The sequence below is a fragment of the Chinchilla lanigera genome, unplaced genomic scaffold (assembly GCF_000276665.1).
Source record: "Chinchilla lanigera isolate Chin_1 unplaced genomic scaffold, ChiLan1.0 scaffold00021, whole genome shotgun sequence".
Taxonomy (NCBI): Eukaryota; Metazoa; Chordata; class Mammalia; order Rodentia; family Chinchillidae; genus Chinchilla; species Chinchilla lanigera.
The window spans coordinates 17,753,287-17,768,345 of NW_004955422.1; the positions used below are offsets into that span (position 1 = coordinate 17,753,287).

At 47.6% G+C, this 15,059-nt stretch overlaps 1 protein-coding gene across 2 annotated transcripts in view; it reads left to right on the forward strand.

The window, feature by feature from the left end:
- Chka (choline kinase alpha) overlaps positions 1 to 12,970 on the forward strand; it is a 55,276-nt gene extending 42,306 nt beyond the window's left edge. For both annotated transcript variants that reach the window (XM_005384285.2, XM_005384286.2), the window contains 6 exons: positions 879 to 937; positions 3,666 to 3,753; positions 4,235 to 4,343; positions 6,429 to 6,535; positions 7,529 to 7,610; positions 11,768 to 12,970. In XM_005384285.2, the coding sequence (XP_005384342.1) occupies positions 879 to 937; positions 3,666 to 3,753; positions 4,235 to 4,343; positions 6,429 to 6,535; positions 7,529 to 7,610; positions 11,768 to 11,827 (505 nt within the window). In that variant the 3' untranslated portion in view covers positions 11,828 to 12,970. The remainder of the gene's footprint in view (positions 1 to 878; positions 938 to 3,665; positions 3,754 to 4,234; positions 4,344 to 6,428; positions 6,536 to 7,528; positions 7,611 to 11,767) is intronic.
- The last annotated feature ends 2,089 nt before the right edge of the window (positions 12,971 to 15,059 follow it).

Sequence of the window (15,059 nt, forward strand, 5' to 3'; positions counted from 1 at the left end):
TGGGCACATCTGTCCAAAGGTATAAATATTCCTAGTCATTAAAATTGTCAGGAAACACTGAGTAAGCTGACCCCAAACCTATCACCTCATGCCGGCTTTGCAGGATGGTTTAATAGGTGAACTTTGTCATCTCATATGCTCCATGTATGCTGTCACTTCACTCAGTCCAGGAACATTACATGGAGGAGGCAGGCTCTCAGGAGTGTTCAGTGCATGGAGGAAGACAGTTTGTGGGGCATTAGCATAGGCTGGGGAGTGAAGATGCGGTTGAGAGATGCGGTTGAGTGAAGATACGGATGAGAGATGCGGTTAAACGTAACCTTTGGGTGACAACCTCTTCGGAGGCCACCAGGTGTTCTCAGCGTATGGCTGGGGCAGGCACTTACACTTTTGACCAGGACTTACACTTTGGGTTACTTGGCTACTTCAGTGTGTGCTGTGCTGGGCAGTGTGTTGATGGTGAGGAAAAGTGAGCAAGACATTTTATTAGGACGGAAAACAGAGGTTAGATTGTGACACATGCTGTGAAGAGAACATGGGCCAAAGCAGAACAGTAAAGATGGGCCTGCTTTGTGTCCGTGATCAGAGAAGGGCTGAGGAGGAACCATACAAAATCAGGTGCTCCGGAGAATAGTGTATACAAAGGTCCTGCTGCAGAAAGAACTTCAAGTATAGAGAGGCTCGTGTGGGTTTCTGCTGTGAACTGCAGTAGAGCTATTACCATATAATGATATGGTTTCAGATTTCACATGAAAACTACTACACAAGATCATGTGTTGCACTGAAGCGCTAATACAGTGCTGGCCCTGCTGAGTGGAGCAGTTGCATCTGACTTAAAAGTGTGATAGCTACAAGTAAAACCTTCCTTCCTTTTTCAGATTATTGCTTGAATCTACTTTGTCTCCTGTTGTATTTTGTCATAATGACTGTCAAGAAGGTAAGAATTGCCACATGCTAAAGACGGGATTCAAGTGTGTGTGATAAATGCCAGATGGTTGTCAGGAGTGTTAGAAACATTAGATTTTGCTGCACACAGACAGCTGTTGTGTAACTTTTCAAAAGAATGAGATAAACGGGGTGCTGTGGGGCATGCCTGTAACCCCAGCTACTTGGGTTGCTGACGGAGGGGGGTCACAAATTCAAGCCCATCATGGACAATTTTGTGATATGCCATCTCACAAAAATAAAGGCTGAGAGTGTATCTCAGTTGTCGAATGCTTGCCCTGTAGCATGCACAAGGCCCTTTGGTGTTACAAATGAATTTTTTAAAAAGACTGAGACATCTACACATATCAGTAGAAAAATCTCCAGAATATGTTAACAGAAAGAGGTAAGTTTTAGAAAAAAACATAGAGTATCAAATATATTTACATGGGGAAAATCTGAGATAATACTCACGAAAGCAGGGATTTGGGACAAAGGATTTAAACTTTGTAAATCATATGTTACTAATTGTGTTTAACACTTTAGAGATGACTTCTTTAAGCAGAAGTGGTAAAAGACCAAGGTCACCTCCCTAGTCACACGGGCCCTTCCCTCCCACACTGAGTAGCCCAGGGGAGCTTTTCAGCCCGCTTTTTCTATTGATATTCATCATTCTCTATGGATGATTTAGGGTTGCTCTGCTTCAGAAAATTACATCACATGTCCCTTATTGTCACAAAATGTTACCCAGTGTGATTTCCAATTTGACAGTTTAATCAGGGTCCCACCTAATTGTGCAACTCCTGCTGAGGCCACCAACACTGCCTAGTTGTGACGGCTGTGATCCATCCTCAGGCCCTTCTTGGCTGGGCTCAGCAGTCTTTGTGTATGTGTGTGTGTGTGTGTGTGTGTGTGTGTGTGTGTGGTCCATTTAAAATTTTCTTTTAATTAGTACATGTTTGCCATACATAATGATCACATTATCATAGGGAATGTATATCTTAATTCTTCCCCCCATTTCCCTCACTTCCCTTCAAACCTTCATCCCCTCCCCATTTACAAAAGCTTTGTTTCAATTTTTCCTTCCATTCTCTTTTTTTAAGCCCTATTCCCTTCCTTCCCTTTCCTCTCCCCGCTTGCTCCCTATCCATTTGAACAGTCTCTTCCTACTTCCCAGTATCTATCCTCCTTGTTTTGTTTTTGAGATAGTGTTTCATTGTGTTGCTCAGTGGGCGGGAGATGTAGCTCAGTGGCACAGCGCCCCCGCTTGGCAAGTACAAGGTCCCAAGTTCGATTTCCAGTCCCCCCCAAAATAGATATTTAAGGGCCAGAGATATAGCTCAGCAGCATAAGTGCTTGCCTGGCAAGCCTGAGGTCATGAGTTCGATTCCCAGTACCCCCCAAAAAAATAAGAAAAAAAAAAACTGCTATAGCAATCGTTGTGTTGCTCAGGCTGCTCTTGGGCCAAAGTGTTCCTTCAGCCTCAGCCTTCCAAGTACCTGGAGTTATAGACATGCACCAATGTGCCTGGCTCTTGATTTGTTATATTTTTTATTGAGACAAGGTCTTGCTCTGTTGCCCTGGCTGGCTCGTAAACCTTTGAGCCCAAATGATCTTCCTGCCTGGCCACCTTGCTTTTTTTTTTGGTTTCTTTTTCTGGTACCAGGAATCGAACTCACGACCTTGCGCTTACCAAGCAGGCGCTGTGGAGCTGAGCTAAATCCCCAGCCCTCGACCTTGCTTTTAGTTTCAGAATAGTCCCTCATGAAGATCTGTCGTCAGCCCTTGGTTTGAGCCTGACTTCCTTATAATAATTGTAGTACAATTAGTGAATTACTGACTCTTGCTGGGTAACTCAAGTGGAGCAGGATCAGAAATTACACCTATAGCTTGGGTGTCAGCCTTGCTCTATGGTGGTGATGGGGTGTTACAGCGAAGACATCACCAGAGATAGTTGAGAAAGAGGGTCAGCTGGCAAGTATGGAAAGGACAGAGATGGGAGTTGTGCATTCATTTTGTTTTGCCGCTTCGAGTATCTGCCTCATTCTTTTCATTGCTGTTGGAAATGGGAAAAATATGTGGCAAAGCCTAGGAACTTATCCTCCCATCAGAAACCCTGGGAGGGAGAGAGCCAAACAGTTAGCAAAGGCTCCCTCCCCAGTGCCCACCCGCCCACCCTATGGTGCTGAGATGCTGAGCAGCATGGAATGTGGGGATCTTAGGAACATGGACATCATAGGGCCGCTGCTGGAGCTTCCTTAGGAGGGAACACCAGGCTAAGCAGAGGAGGGGGCGCTATTGTAGCTAAGCTTGGCCCTGGCATCCAAAACAGGGAGGACACCATGACAGCTTCTTGCTGCTATGCCCAGCCCTAGCCCTGCTAGCGGGCGAATCCCAAGGCTGCTGAAGGGAGTGGGCAGATGAGGAGGGGTGTAGAGGCCAGGGGAGCTGCATTGTGCCCTGTGGGAAACATTTGGGAAGCATTCCTCAGTTAGTGAATGAGAGGTCAGGCATTGTTCCACAGTGAATCCCACAGAAGGACCAGGGCCGTGGGGAGATGGGTCTGGAATCTGCCAGGGGCCAAGCTGTACAGCACATCCCTGTTCTGTGCCCGTGGTATCTGTGCAACTGAATGCCAGAGTGAGTCAAGGGCCCCAGCAGGGCCAGAGGCACTCTCAGCTTTGCTCTCCGAGAACTTGAGCCTTCTGTTGTAAAGCATGTCTCGTCACTCTTTCTCGTAGGTAATATCTTATTGCTGGAAGGCCGAGAGAATTCTGAAAAACAAAAACTGATGCTGATTGACTTTGAGTACAGCAGTTATAATTACAGGTAATATGTCAAAGGCTTGTCTTTCAGTACTGTTGTATTAGTCCGATACATTTATCAAACAAGTCCAGGAGAAGAAAGTGAAAACAGTACGCTGAATTGGAAGCATTCTCCAGAAGAAAAGGCACCTATCTAGGGAAGCCATAGCACAGGCCTCCTATTTATTCCTAGGTGGCTGTGTAGTCAGTAGCTGCAGTGTCACTTATATCCAGTTTTGGCCTTTCTTTGGGCTGCCAAAGTCCTTTTCATTCCCTCAGTACTGACTACAAGAGATACATTGCACTCGAGCAGCAGTTCAGGCGGCCTCTTTATAGCTTCAGACAACTGTGACTCCGATAATCTCTTGTGTCTTCCTGTGACCAAAGTTGCCACACCCCTGTGCACTCAGGAAGCCCCGTGGGTCCAGGCAGATCTTTCTCTTCCTGGTCAGGGAGCTGGCAGGCCCCACAGCGTGCCTCATGCTTTCTTCTGTCTTCTGTTTCAGAGGATTCGACATTGGGAACCACTTCTGTGAATGGATGTACGATTATACCTATGAAAAGTACCCTTTTTTCAGAGCAAATAGTCAGAAGTATCCCACCAGGAAACAGCAGGTAGGAGATAGGATTTAATAAATTTGATAAAGTTCTATACACCAATGAGTTTTAGGCAGAATTACATAGGGTTTTTGTTTTTGTTGTTGTTTTTGCAGTACTGGGGATTGAGCCCAGGGCTTTGCGCATGCTAGCCAACCACTTTACCTCTGAGCTATGCCTCAGCTCTTATATTTTATTTTGAGATAGGGTTTCACTAAGTTGCTCAGGCTGGCCTTAAACTTGGTGATCTTCATACCTCAGCCAGCATTCCTAAGCTAGTTTTTCATTTTCAGAAATATTCTTTTTAAATTGTACTGTGATGAGTTAACCCTTTTGCTAAGTTAAAAAAAAGTTTTTTTCCTGTTAAATGTGGGTTCACACTTGACTCTTGAGTCCAGTTCCTTTTTAATTCTTGTGCCAGAGACTCGGCCTTCTTTGTAGTCCCTCCAGCTTTATCCAAAAGCACAGCCACCGCTAAGCTTTCCTGTTTATTTTGGGTCATTGACCTTCCTCTGTTCATTTCACACTGTGTGAAGAAAAGCAAACCTGGGTACCATGACTTAGTAGCTGGAGGGAAATGCCTTTGGCGTGAACAGTTCCCTTCCGGTCCTCTATTACCGGAGGCTGATGATTGTGTGAACGCTCATTTCTCGTGCGAATTCTCTTGGCCACTGCTGAGGCTTTGGGTGGAGGTGTAGTGGGCAGCGTGAGAATGCGCCAGGCCCCGCTCTGAGCCCTGGGGGTGGGGGAGCAGCTTGGGTGCCTGGAGCTCCCTGCTGCACCACAGCGGCTAGGGGTGCAGACAGCAGTTGCAGCAGTTCTCTCAGCCTGTGTCATATGCGGGGCTCAGAGCCAGGTGCCTGGATAAGTCTTCAGGGCTGCTGTTCGCATGTGGGCTTGCTAAGGGCTAGGATTTGTAACTACTCTCTTGTGGCCACATTTTAAAGCTCACAGAGATGAACTTGAACATGTTGCAAACATGGAGCCAGGATTCCATGAGATGGAAGGGTGGGAAAAGATGGGACTGCTCAGCCTGGGGAAGAGCACAGTTGCAGTCTCTGGGTATTTGGGTTATTGCAGGAGGGAGAGAAATGATAAACCAGGAATGCTGAAACGGAGGTCAGAACTGTCAGACTTGGAAGGGGAAGAGTGTTGGTCAGAGGAGATTCCATTTCAATGAAAGCTGGAGCTTTATAACTTCCTGTACGGCAACATGTAAATTTTAGGAACTTCCCTTCTCATTTCTTAGTTTCTGAAAAGTTGTAAAGATGGTGTGGGGCTTTATCAGATAACCTTTCTGCATCTGTTGAAGTAATCTCATGTTTTTCTTTAGTCTGTTATGAAATATTTTTATTTTTATTTTGTTTTTGTTTTTCCAGTACTGGGAATTGAACTCACGACCTCGCACTTGCCAGGCAGGCACTGTGCCGCTGAGCTAAATCCCCAGCCCCCATTTTTAGATATTTTAACCATTCTGGAGCTCTGAGATACACTGTGAATCAATTGTATTGTTTTGTAACACTGTGGTGGAAATGTAGGTTACTGTTGTCACTCCAAACCTAAGTGTAGCTTTGCCAGTTTACCAACATAAATGTGTAGATAATCATATCATCTCAGGTGGGAAGGCACTTTGCCTGGCGTAGTCCAGCGTCCACTAAGGAAATGCCTGCAGTGAACACCAGGTCACTGTGGAGCCCTGCGACTGCATGTTTGTGGCAGCCCTGTGTGGAAAGGTGACCCGTGTGGCAAAAACTTTGATAGCAGTCTGCCCTGCTTTGAGATCAGACAGTGACAAATGTGTGGATTTGATTAGGAAAAAAATGATCTTACCCGGTGATGTTCTCCAGAAGTACTGGTAGTAGCGAGTATGCCACACCAAGTCCACCAGGACTTCTGCTGCGAACCACGCCAGCTGGGGCCCAGTGGTGATTCCTGCGGGGAGCGGCCGAGGCTCAGCTCCAGCACAGACCAGCAGGACTCACACAAGTTTCCCTGAGACCGAGGAGTCTAGTCAGTCACATGGGTGTGTGTGCCTTCTGGCAGCTGTTGTTAGTGTGTGCTTTAAACCATCATGGAACCTAACACGGTTACTTCTTTTTTAAGCTCCATTTTATTTCCAGTTACTTGGCTACGTTCCAGAATGGCTTTGGAAACCTCAGTGGTGAAGAAAAGTCTGCAATCAAAGAAGAGATGTTGCTTGAAGTCAATAGGTAACTGTTCCCTTTTCCGTTCATGAGGGCAGCGCCACCCTATGAACTGCGGTGACTTTTTCCTCACAGTTCTCAAAGCAGGAGCCTAAAGCATCAGATCTGGCAAAGTTCTGGGTCACAGTTTATTCATGCTTCTCTTTAGTGGGTTGTTCCTGTTGTTGGGTTGCTTATGACACAGTTTGAGTACCTTTGGGTCGCCTTTTCTGCTCCCCCGTCACAAGGCGTCTCTTCAAGGTCCTCAGAGCGTTTGCCCCTTTTGCTGTTCACCCTTCTTGCCTAGGGGCAGCCTGCCACTCCCAGCCTGCCACTTCCAGCCTGCCCCTGGGCTCCAGTGGCACACAGAGTCTCCCCTGCTTTCTTGAATGGGTGGAAATAGAAAAGCACGCTGGTAGAGAACCCCACAGAACAGGCAGCACTGAGGGACTGGGTGGACCACGAGGGATCGCCAGGACCTGGAGGAGGGCTGGCAAGGATGCTAAAGCAGAGCTTTACCCTACGGGATTGTTTGAAGAGGAACCTGGACTCCCAATGACGGGGGCTGCAGGTAGAGATGGTGACAGGGCTCACACGCTCCTTTTTGTGTGAGGCAAGGATGGGATTTGAGAAGCCCTCCACTTGGGGAATGGCCTGCCTCCAACCTCCTGCAAAAGGCAGTGGGTTTTCAGGGGCTGCTGCTTGGTTGCTGAGGCTGTGCACTCACACTTGCAGCAAAGATTGATCCTTCCTCTCTCAGCATGGCTACTGCGCTCCACCCGTGTCCTGAGAAGGTGATTGTGTGTGGCTTGCCATTGCGCTCACACCTGTAAGTCCACTTGCCCCTGGCCAGAGGTGGGAAGAGGCCAGGAGTGGCCTGCCCCCGATCTCAGTCCCTGTATAGTCCAATGGAGGTTGCTCCGGAGGCGACTTCTGAGTTCCAGTGGCCCATGTGAAGTCACTGCATGTCTGTGACCGACACTGTACAGCTCACATGTGTTTCTCATTTTGTAATTACAGATTTGCCCTTGCTTCCCATTTCTTCTGGGGACTTTGGTCCATTGTACAGGCCAAGATTTCATCCATTGAATTCGGGTACATGGTATGTTTTGGGGACAGTTCTCTTCTACTTCTGCAGGAAAAAAATGCTACAACATATACCAATGCTTGCCAGCAACTGACCATTCCTTACAGAGCGTCACCTATTCCCTCAAGTCCCTGAATGTGCTCACTTGCCCGCACTAGGACAGCGTAGCTCTTTGAGCCCCTCTCACTGATCCTGTAGAGGTCACCTCACTTCTAGGCCTCTCAGAGAAATGTAGGCAGGCCTACAGTCCAGGTGAGGCATGGAGAGATCTGGTCTGGCAAGTCTAGTCCTTGAGCTCAGCCCTTTCTCACATAAGGGACATTAAGTGACTTTGTAGGTGGTACATCCACATGGTACAAAGGGCGCTTTACCACTGTTGACACTCTGTACCCAACTTGGGAGCCGATACTTACTGGATATTTATTGACTCCTAGTTTTGTTTTACTCCTGTTTTTTACAAGCACATTTGTAACCAAACCAGGCTGTCATTTTATCGCTGTTAAAAACTGTCCTTGACATAGACACCATTTTTAACCTTCATATAAACTCTTACGTTAGAGGAGGGTCTGGGTAAGGGTAGAAGCATAACAAAAGTCTGTCATCTAGTGAGTTCCTTTTCTTTCAAACAGATAGTAAGAAATTACTAGTTCATTTTATCCATCTCAGTCCTAGAATAATTTCCAGTTCTAGGCAGGTTTGCTAATGCAAAGACACCATTAGGCAAAGAGATGAGGAAATTTGCATTTAAAAAAAAATTTCTGTTTGTGATACTGGGGTTTGGACCCCAGGGCCTTTGTACTTAGGTATATCCCCAGTCCTGTCTGTTTATATTTTGAGAAAGAGTCTTGCTAAGTCATTAAGTAGCCTAGACTGTGCTTGAACCTGAGATGTTTTTCAGCCTTTGCCTTCTAGAGTGCTGGGATTATAGGCATGTGCTACCAAGCCCAGCTTGGAAATTTAGATTTTTAAAGCAGATTTGATGTCATAGTCAAATAATACTGTAAGACAAAGCAAACTTCAGAAAAAGGAACATTAGCAGGGATAAGTGTATTTTCTAATAATAAAGGCATCAAGTCATCAAGAAGAGGTAAAATCTTAAGTGTGTGTGTAGCTGTCTTGCCACAAAGGGTGCGAAACAAACTCCAATGAGGCTGAAAGAAGAGGTGTGCAGATGCACAATTAAAGTAGAGGATTTTGCTGCCATCAAGCAGTGACAGTGACAGACAGATGCAGCAACAGTCAGCTTGACTCAGACATTTGCCGAGTTCCCAACAGCTGCACACACAGCCTGTCAGAATGGGAGGGGTTTAACTGACATGGTGTTTAGAAACTTACAGCTTTATAAAATGAATGTTTATATTAGACAGACGCCCCAGTACCACCAAAAAGAAAGTTCTCAGACTCATCGCATGACTAAGTTTCTACGTTCGGTATCCAAAAAAAGAACAAATTAAGCTTAAAGAAAATAGAATGACCAAAGCAAGAAGGGTAAGAACACAAATCATTGTAATAGAAAATAGACCAAAATCTGGAGAAAACTGATGAAACTCGAAAAGTTGGTCCTTTGAAAACATCAGTAAAAATTTATAAGTTTCTAGTTATATTGGACAAATAAAAAGGAAGACACACATTAGCAATATTGAGTGTCAAAGAGAAGACCTCACTGTAGGTCCTATTGACATTTAATGATAGATATTTAGGAACAACTTTATACATTTGGCAGTACACAAGAAAGTGCACATTCCTTGAGAAGACAGAGATGACCAAAACCAACATAGAAATAGCATGTATTAGTTAAATAAACCGAATTCATAAAAAGTTCTACCAGGCATGGTGGCGCACACCTGTAATCCCAGCATTCGGAAGGCTGAGGCGGGAGGATTGTTGCGAGTTCAAGACCAGCCTGGGCTACAAAGTGAGCTCAAGGCCAGCCTGAACTGGATGGTGAGACCTTATCTCAAAAAGACTGGAAAAAAAAAAAAAAAGATGGCATAATAAAAAAATTCTTCCAATAGAATATACTCATGTTCTGATGGTTTCCTTGGTGATTATCATCAAAACATTTAAGGAAGAAACACTAAGCCTACACAAACTTTAAGAGTAAGGGAGGATGGAACATTGCCCCTCATTTGGTGAGACCAGCGTTATCTTGATACCAAGTGTACATAAGGACATTTCAAGAAAATTACAGATCAGTGTCCTTCATGAACATTACATAAAAATACATAAACAAACATTGGCCAAAATTAAAACACTATCTTATACAAAAGGATAATACATCATGACTAAATTGCATGTATCCCTGGAAGGTGTGGTTGGTTGAAAAATCTAATGTGATTCTTCATATTAACAGAGTGAACATGAATTGTATGATCTTCTCGTTGAATTTAGGAATTGACAGAATAACACCTAGTCATGATAAAACATCTCAGCGAACTAGGAATGCAGGGGAACTTAACCAGATAAAGGGTATATGTGAGGAGCTCTCACTAACATTGTAAGTGTTGGGGAAGGACTGCGTGCCCTTCCCCGCCCACTCACCAGCAGGGTCTGGCACTTGCCCTCTTGCGGCCTGTCCGTGCTGTGTTGGAGTTCCCAGCCAGCACAAGGGGCAGATGCAGAAATGAGAGGTGGGCATGCTGGGAAGGAAGAGGGGAACTGACTTTATTCTGTGGATGACACATTTAAAAATATAAGAAGTCCAACAGAACCAGCTATTTAATGAGTTTGTTTACCAAGGCCATAGGACATAAGGGCCGAAAACAAAAATCAGTTATGCCAACAACATGTGGAAAAATGTTCAGTGTGTCTGGCCATTAATGAAATGCAAATTAAAACAAGCCTACATCATCCTGTACACTTTGTCATCTGAAGATTGCTTGTAATACCTTGTCATTACAGTGAATGTTATGCAAAGAGCTGTTATACCCCATCTTAGGAAGTGACAAAACAGCCTACATGTTCAGTACAGAGAGAACTTTTTTTCCTAAATATTTTCAATCCATGGGCACAGAGCCTGCAGATATAGTCCCCACTGTCCATCTCCTGGCTTAGAGTCCCATGGAGCTGAGTACACATTTCCACACCAAGGCTCCTCTTCAGATGCTTACCGTACCTTTATTTTTCATAGTCCCAAGATGGAGCCAGTCTAAATGCCAGTTAGTGGGTGTGCTCTTACATAAACAGGGTGTTAGGTCCATATCATGGGAAATTGCTCAGCAGCAGGAAGGTCGGCCAGCAATGCACATGCAGCATGGGTGACTCTCAGACATACTCTACGGAGAGGTGCGCCCTGTGTGCTCACGTGTGAAGTATGTTTGAGGGGTCTGGCTGGTAACAGCAGGTCAGCAGCTGCCTGCCATGAGTAGGGGTGGATGTTGATTGCTGAAGGCCAGGGGAGCTTTGGGGGCTACTGGGAACTTGCCTTGTCACAGCGGGTGCATCTGTAGAAACCTCATGGCGTACCTTTAAAATGGGTTGTGCTCACGGGGTAGAAACTATGCCTGCAGGTTAATTTCTCAAAACGTGACAGTGTAACCTCCTGGAATTTAGACTGCAGACTCCTAAAGCAGATTTGGAGCGAGTTTTTTTTTTTTTTTTTTTTTTTTTGTTTTTCTCCGGTACCGGGAACCGAACTCACGACCTTGCGCTTGCCAGGCAAGCGCTTTGCCACTGAGCTAAATCCCCAGCCCCTTGGAGCGAGTTTTTACTGTTACCTACACTGGTAGGCATGAGGGAACAGACCCGGAATACACAGCAGCCTGTCTTCTCCAGTGTCCTGTGTCACAGTGGGGCTGCCAGTGACCCCCGGAGGTGCTCTGTGGCTCACCTTTTGCTCTTATCGTGGACTTTCGGCTTTAAAAGGGGAACCATTGACAGGTGTGTGTGTGTGCTATGGCGTTCTGGGTGAACAAGCCCAGGAATAGTCAAGGTGCCAGATACAGAGACAAGGCCTTCCTGAGTTGGCTGCTTGGCCGGTAGCTTTAAAGTAAAGTTGTGAAGGACCCTGTCAGGAGCTTGAACAGATTGTAGCTTGAGAACAGCCCCATAGCACAGTCTACTCTGTGCTCAGGGGGTCCTTGCTATGCCCACAGCGCTGGGCTAGGCCTGTGAGCAGGGCCCGGGCCACAGGAGCCCTTGGTAAGGCCTTCTCTTTACTTGCTGTCTTCCAGGAATACGCCCAAGCCAGGTTTGATGCCTATTTCGAGCAGAAGAGGAAGCTTGGTGTGTGACTGGGAGGACCCTCACCCGCTCCACCACTGGACTGCCAGGAGGCGGCCGAGCGGGGCCTCTGCGCCGCAGCCACCATACTCGCATGGGGAGGCCTTGATGTCTCACACCGCACAGATGTGTATGATACGGAGGACTGTATTAAAAATGGAGTAACATTTATTTCCTATCTTGTTTACAATCTCATTAGGACTCTGAAACGAGATTGGGAGGCAGAAATATAGTACAATAGTGCAATATCTCAGAACTTTTTTAATCTAGAAGAGGTGGTTTCTCTTTGGGGCACAAGACTTTGTCAGACATGGCCAGCAGCAGGAGTGACCAGTGTTACTGCAGGTACTTTGGTTAATGTTTTTTTAAAAATTCTTTCATTAACATGCCAGTGGACATTGTGACCAGGCTCTTTGTGGGTGATGATGTGTTGTAGACACCCCTCGCTCCCAAGGAACACAAGACATACTGTGAAGTGACTCTTCGGGCTGAGCTCCAGCCACGGAGTCTGCAGCGGCACCCAGCCCATGTCCCCAGGAGCCTCTGGGCTGGACGGCTGTTGGGGAAGCAGGCTGCACACGTGCTGCAGGAGCTCTGTCCGTGGATGGACAGACAGAAGGACAGATGGGCGTGCCTTGTATCTGGCATACACATGTTGGTACACGAACAGACTTCACCGTAACTAGACATACCTGATTCAGTGTGCTTTGTAACTCCAGCTTTGGGCAGTGGGGGCCTCGCTGGCTTTCTTCACTCCATGCTGCCAGGGTGGAGCAGGCCATAGGGCGGCTCCCTCAGCCTTTCTCACTTCCCTGTATCTGGCCTGGAGCTTGGGCTCCTGGGCTATGGGTGGCTTCCCCAGGGGCCCTCAGAGGCCTCCTCCTGCCCTGGCCTTGGCTTTACTAGTGGCCAGCATTCCCAGCCTCACCTCATTCCCTTCCCCATGTTGCTGAAGTCATTCTGTGGGAGTTGGCAGCCCTCATGTGGGGTGTGGAGGCTCTGACATTATAGCTGTGAAATCCATATATGTTAAATGTCCAATGGGATAAGTTCTTAGCCTTTTTTTTTTACTCTGAAGTCTTTGAATTTTTTTGTGTGCATATATTTCTGCTACTACAGAGATTGTACTATACAAATAAAAAATTAAACCTCAACTCAAGCTGTCACCCTGGATGTGTCCTAACCCTCAGGGCGGGCTCCTGTTACCTCCAGTGTCCAGGTGCATGTGGGCTGCTCAGCATCTGGCTCCTCATCATCCTCTCCCTCGTGACACTTTACCCTGCTGGCCACACACACTGGTTTCCCTCTGGCCTCCCTGGCCTCAGGTGTCAGGAGGCCTCGGGGTCCGCCCTAGGTGTCTAAGTCTCAAGGAGAGACTGGGTCTGAGTCTCAAGGAGACTTGCCCAGCACACTCATCCTAGGACTCTGCCACCCTCTACTTAACCTGAGTGTGGTGCTGCTTCCCCAGACGCAAGCACCCCTGGAGGGATGTGGAGGAAACTACCTGGCTGTCGGGGCGGGGGGGGGGGCATACTGAACGGTGGGCTGGGGCAGGAGGGAGACTAGTATTCACCTGTTGAGACACTTAAATTTTTACACAGGACAATAAATGACACCGCTGCTTTTGTGCAGTCTCTAGGTTCACATCCGGTAGAAGGAAGATGCCCCACCCATCCTCTGCCTGCCAGCTTAGCTTCAGCCCACCCTCCTGACACCTAGCTGGCTTATACAGTATCTTGGCTGAGATTCTCTCGGGTTAGCTTTCCAAATGATGGGGTATTTCAGTTGTCCTTGTCAGCTCAAAAGTTTGCCCATACCCCCAGGCGTGGTAGAAAACTTGTAATCCCAGCACCCTGGGTATCTGATGCAGGAGGATTACAAGTTCAAGCCCAGCCTGGGGAACTTAGTGACTTAGCCAGATCCTGTCTCAAAAAGGGCTGGGGATGTAGCTGGGGATGTGAAGGCCTTGGGTTCCATTTTTAGTATAGCAAGGAAAGAAAGAAAAACATGGGCAAGTCACTCCACACATTTCTGAGCCCTTCCAGTTAAGATGGGCCAGCCCTTGACCTCCTGGTGACCCCCACCCACCCTGGCCTACCACTTTCACATTCTTCGGGGAGCTTAGCTTTTCCTGCAGTTCTAATTGGCTTGCTCAGTTGTCTCCTGGGTGAGCAGGAACTGCATCACAGCCACCCCAGTCCTCATTGCAGATGATCTCCCAAGGGCAATGGCCCCATGGCTGTTGGTATGCCATTTCCATGGCAGCCAGATCTGGGCAACCCAGCTGCCTAGGTTTTCAAAGTCAAGGCAAGACCAACTGACATCTACCTGGGATTCCCCACACTGGGGTCTGAGCATCTGTCTCTCCACGCTTAGTGCAGGGCCATCCATAGCCTCAGGCCTGTGCTGGCCTCTCCTCTGCTAGCTGGACCCTATTACCAATGTCTCTCACCTGAGTCCACCAGGCACAGAAACTGCTCAGAGCGCCTCATATCCCCACCTGGCTTTCAGGGGTCCTCAGCAGGGCAGTCCCAGACCCAAAGGACAAGTCTCCCTCAGCGGCTGGCCAGAGCCACAGCCAGGGGCTGGGCCACCTTGGCTTCCTATGCCCAGGGCAGCTCTGGCCTCAAAATAGCCTTTGCACCTGGGGCCTCTGGCTGGAAAAACCACTTTGTAGATTGTTGGCTGGAAAAATCAAGGCCTCTGAAAAGCACTGGCTCCTCTTCCCGGCCTGTGGTGGGACTCAGGCCAGAGGGAAAACGAAGGTCTCCGGGCAAGACATCACCCAGAGGGACAGGCAATGGCCTTGGTGTGGGAGGGCAGAGCCTGGAGTCACTTCAGCCTCTGCTATGACCTTCTGGGGCCTGAGGAAGTCCTTGGCTGCTCTGGATGGCTCCTGCCTTTCCCTGAGGGCTGGCTGCGGGTGGGTAACCCCTTGTTCCCACATGCAGCACTAGACCAGGCCGGGGTGTCCCACAGCTCCTCACTAGCGCTGGGTACATAACAAACGCCACCTTCTGCCACAGTATGTTGGATGTCCCCTAGCCAGTGCTCATACCTGCAAGGGTGGCAAGCTCACTCCCCAGCATGGCTGGAAGACAGTGGCTCACATGAGCTAGAACGTGCCGGAAACACTCTTCAGCCCTAGTGTTGTATATCCCTTCCACCCCAAAAGTCTGGGGCACTGTAGGTGTGCTGTGAGTCTACACCCTGACTTCTTGAGGCCTAGACCCTAGACTAGTG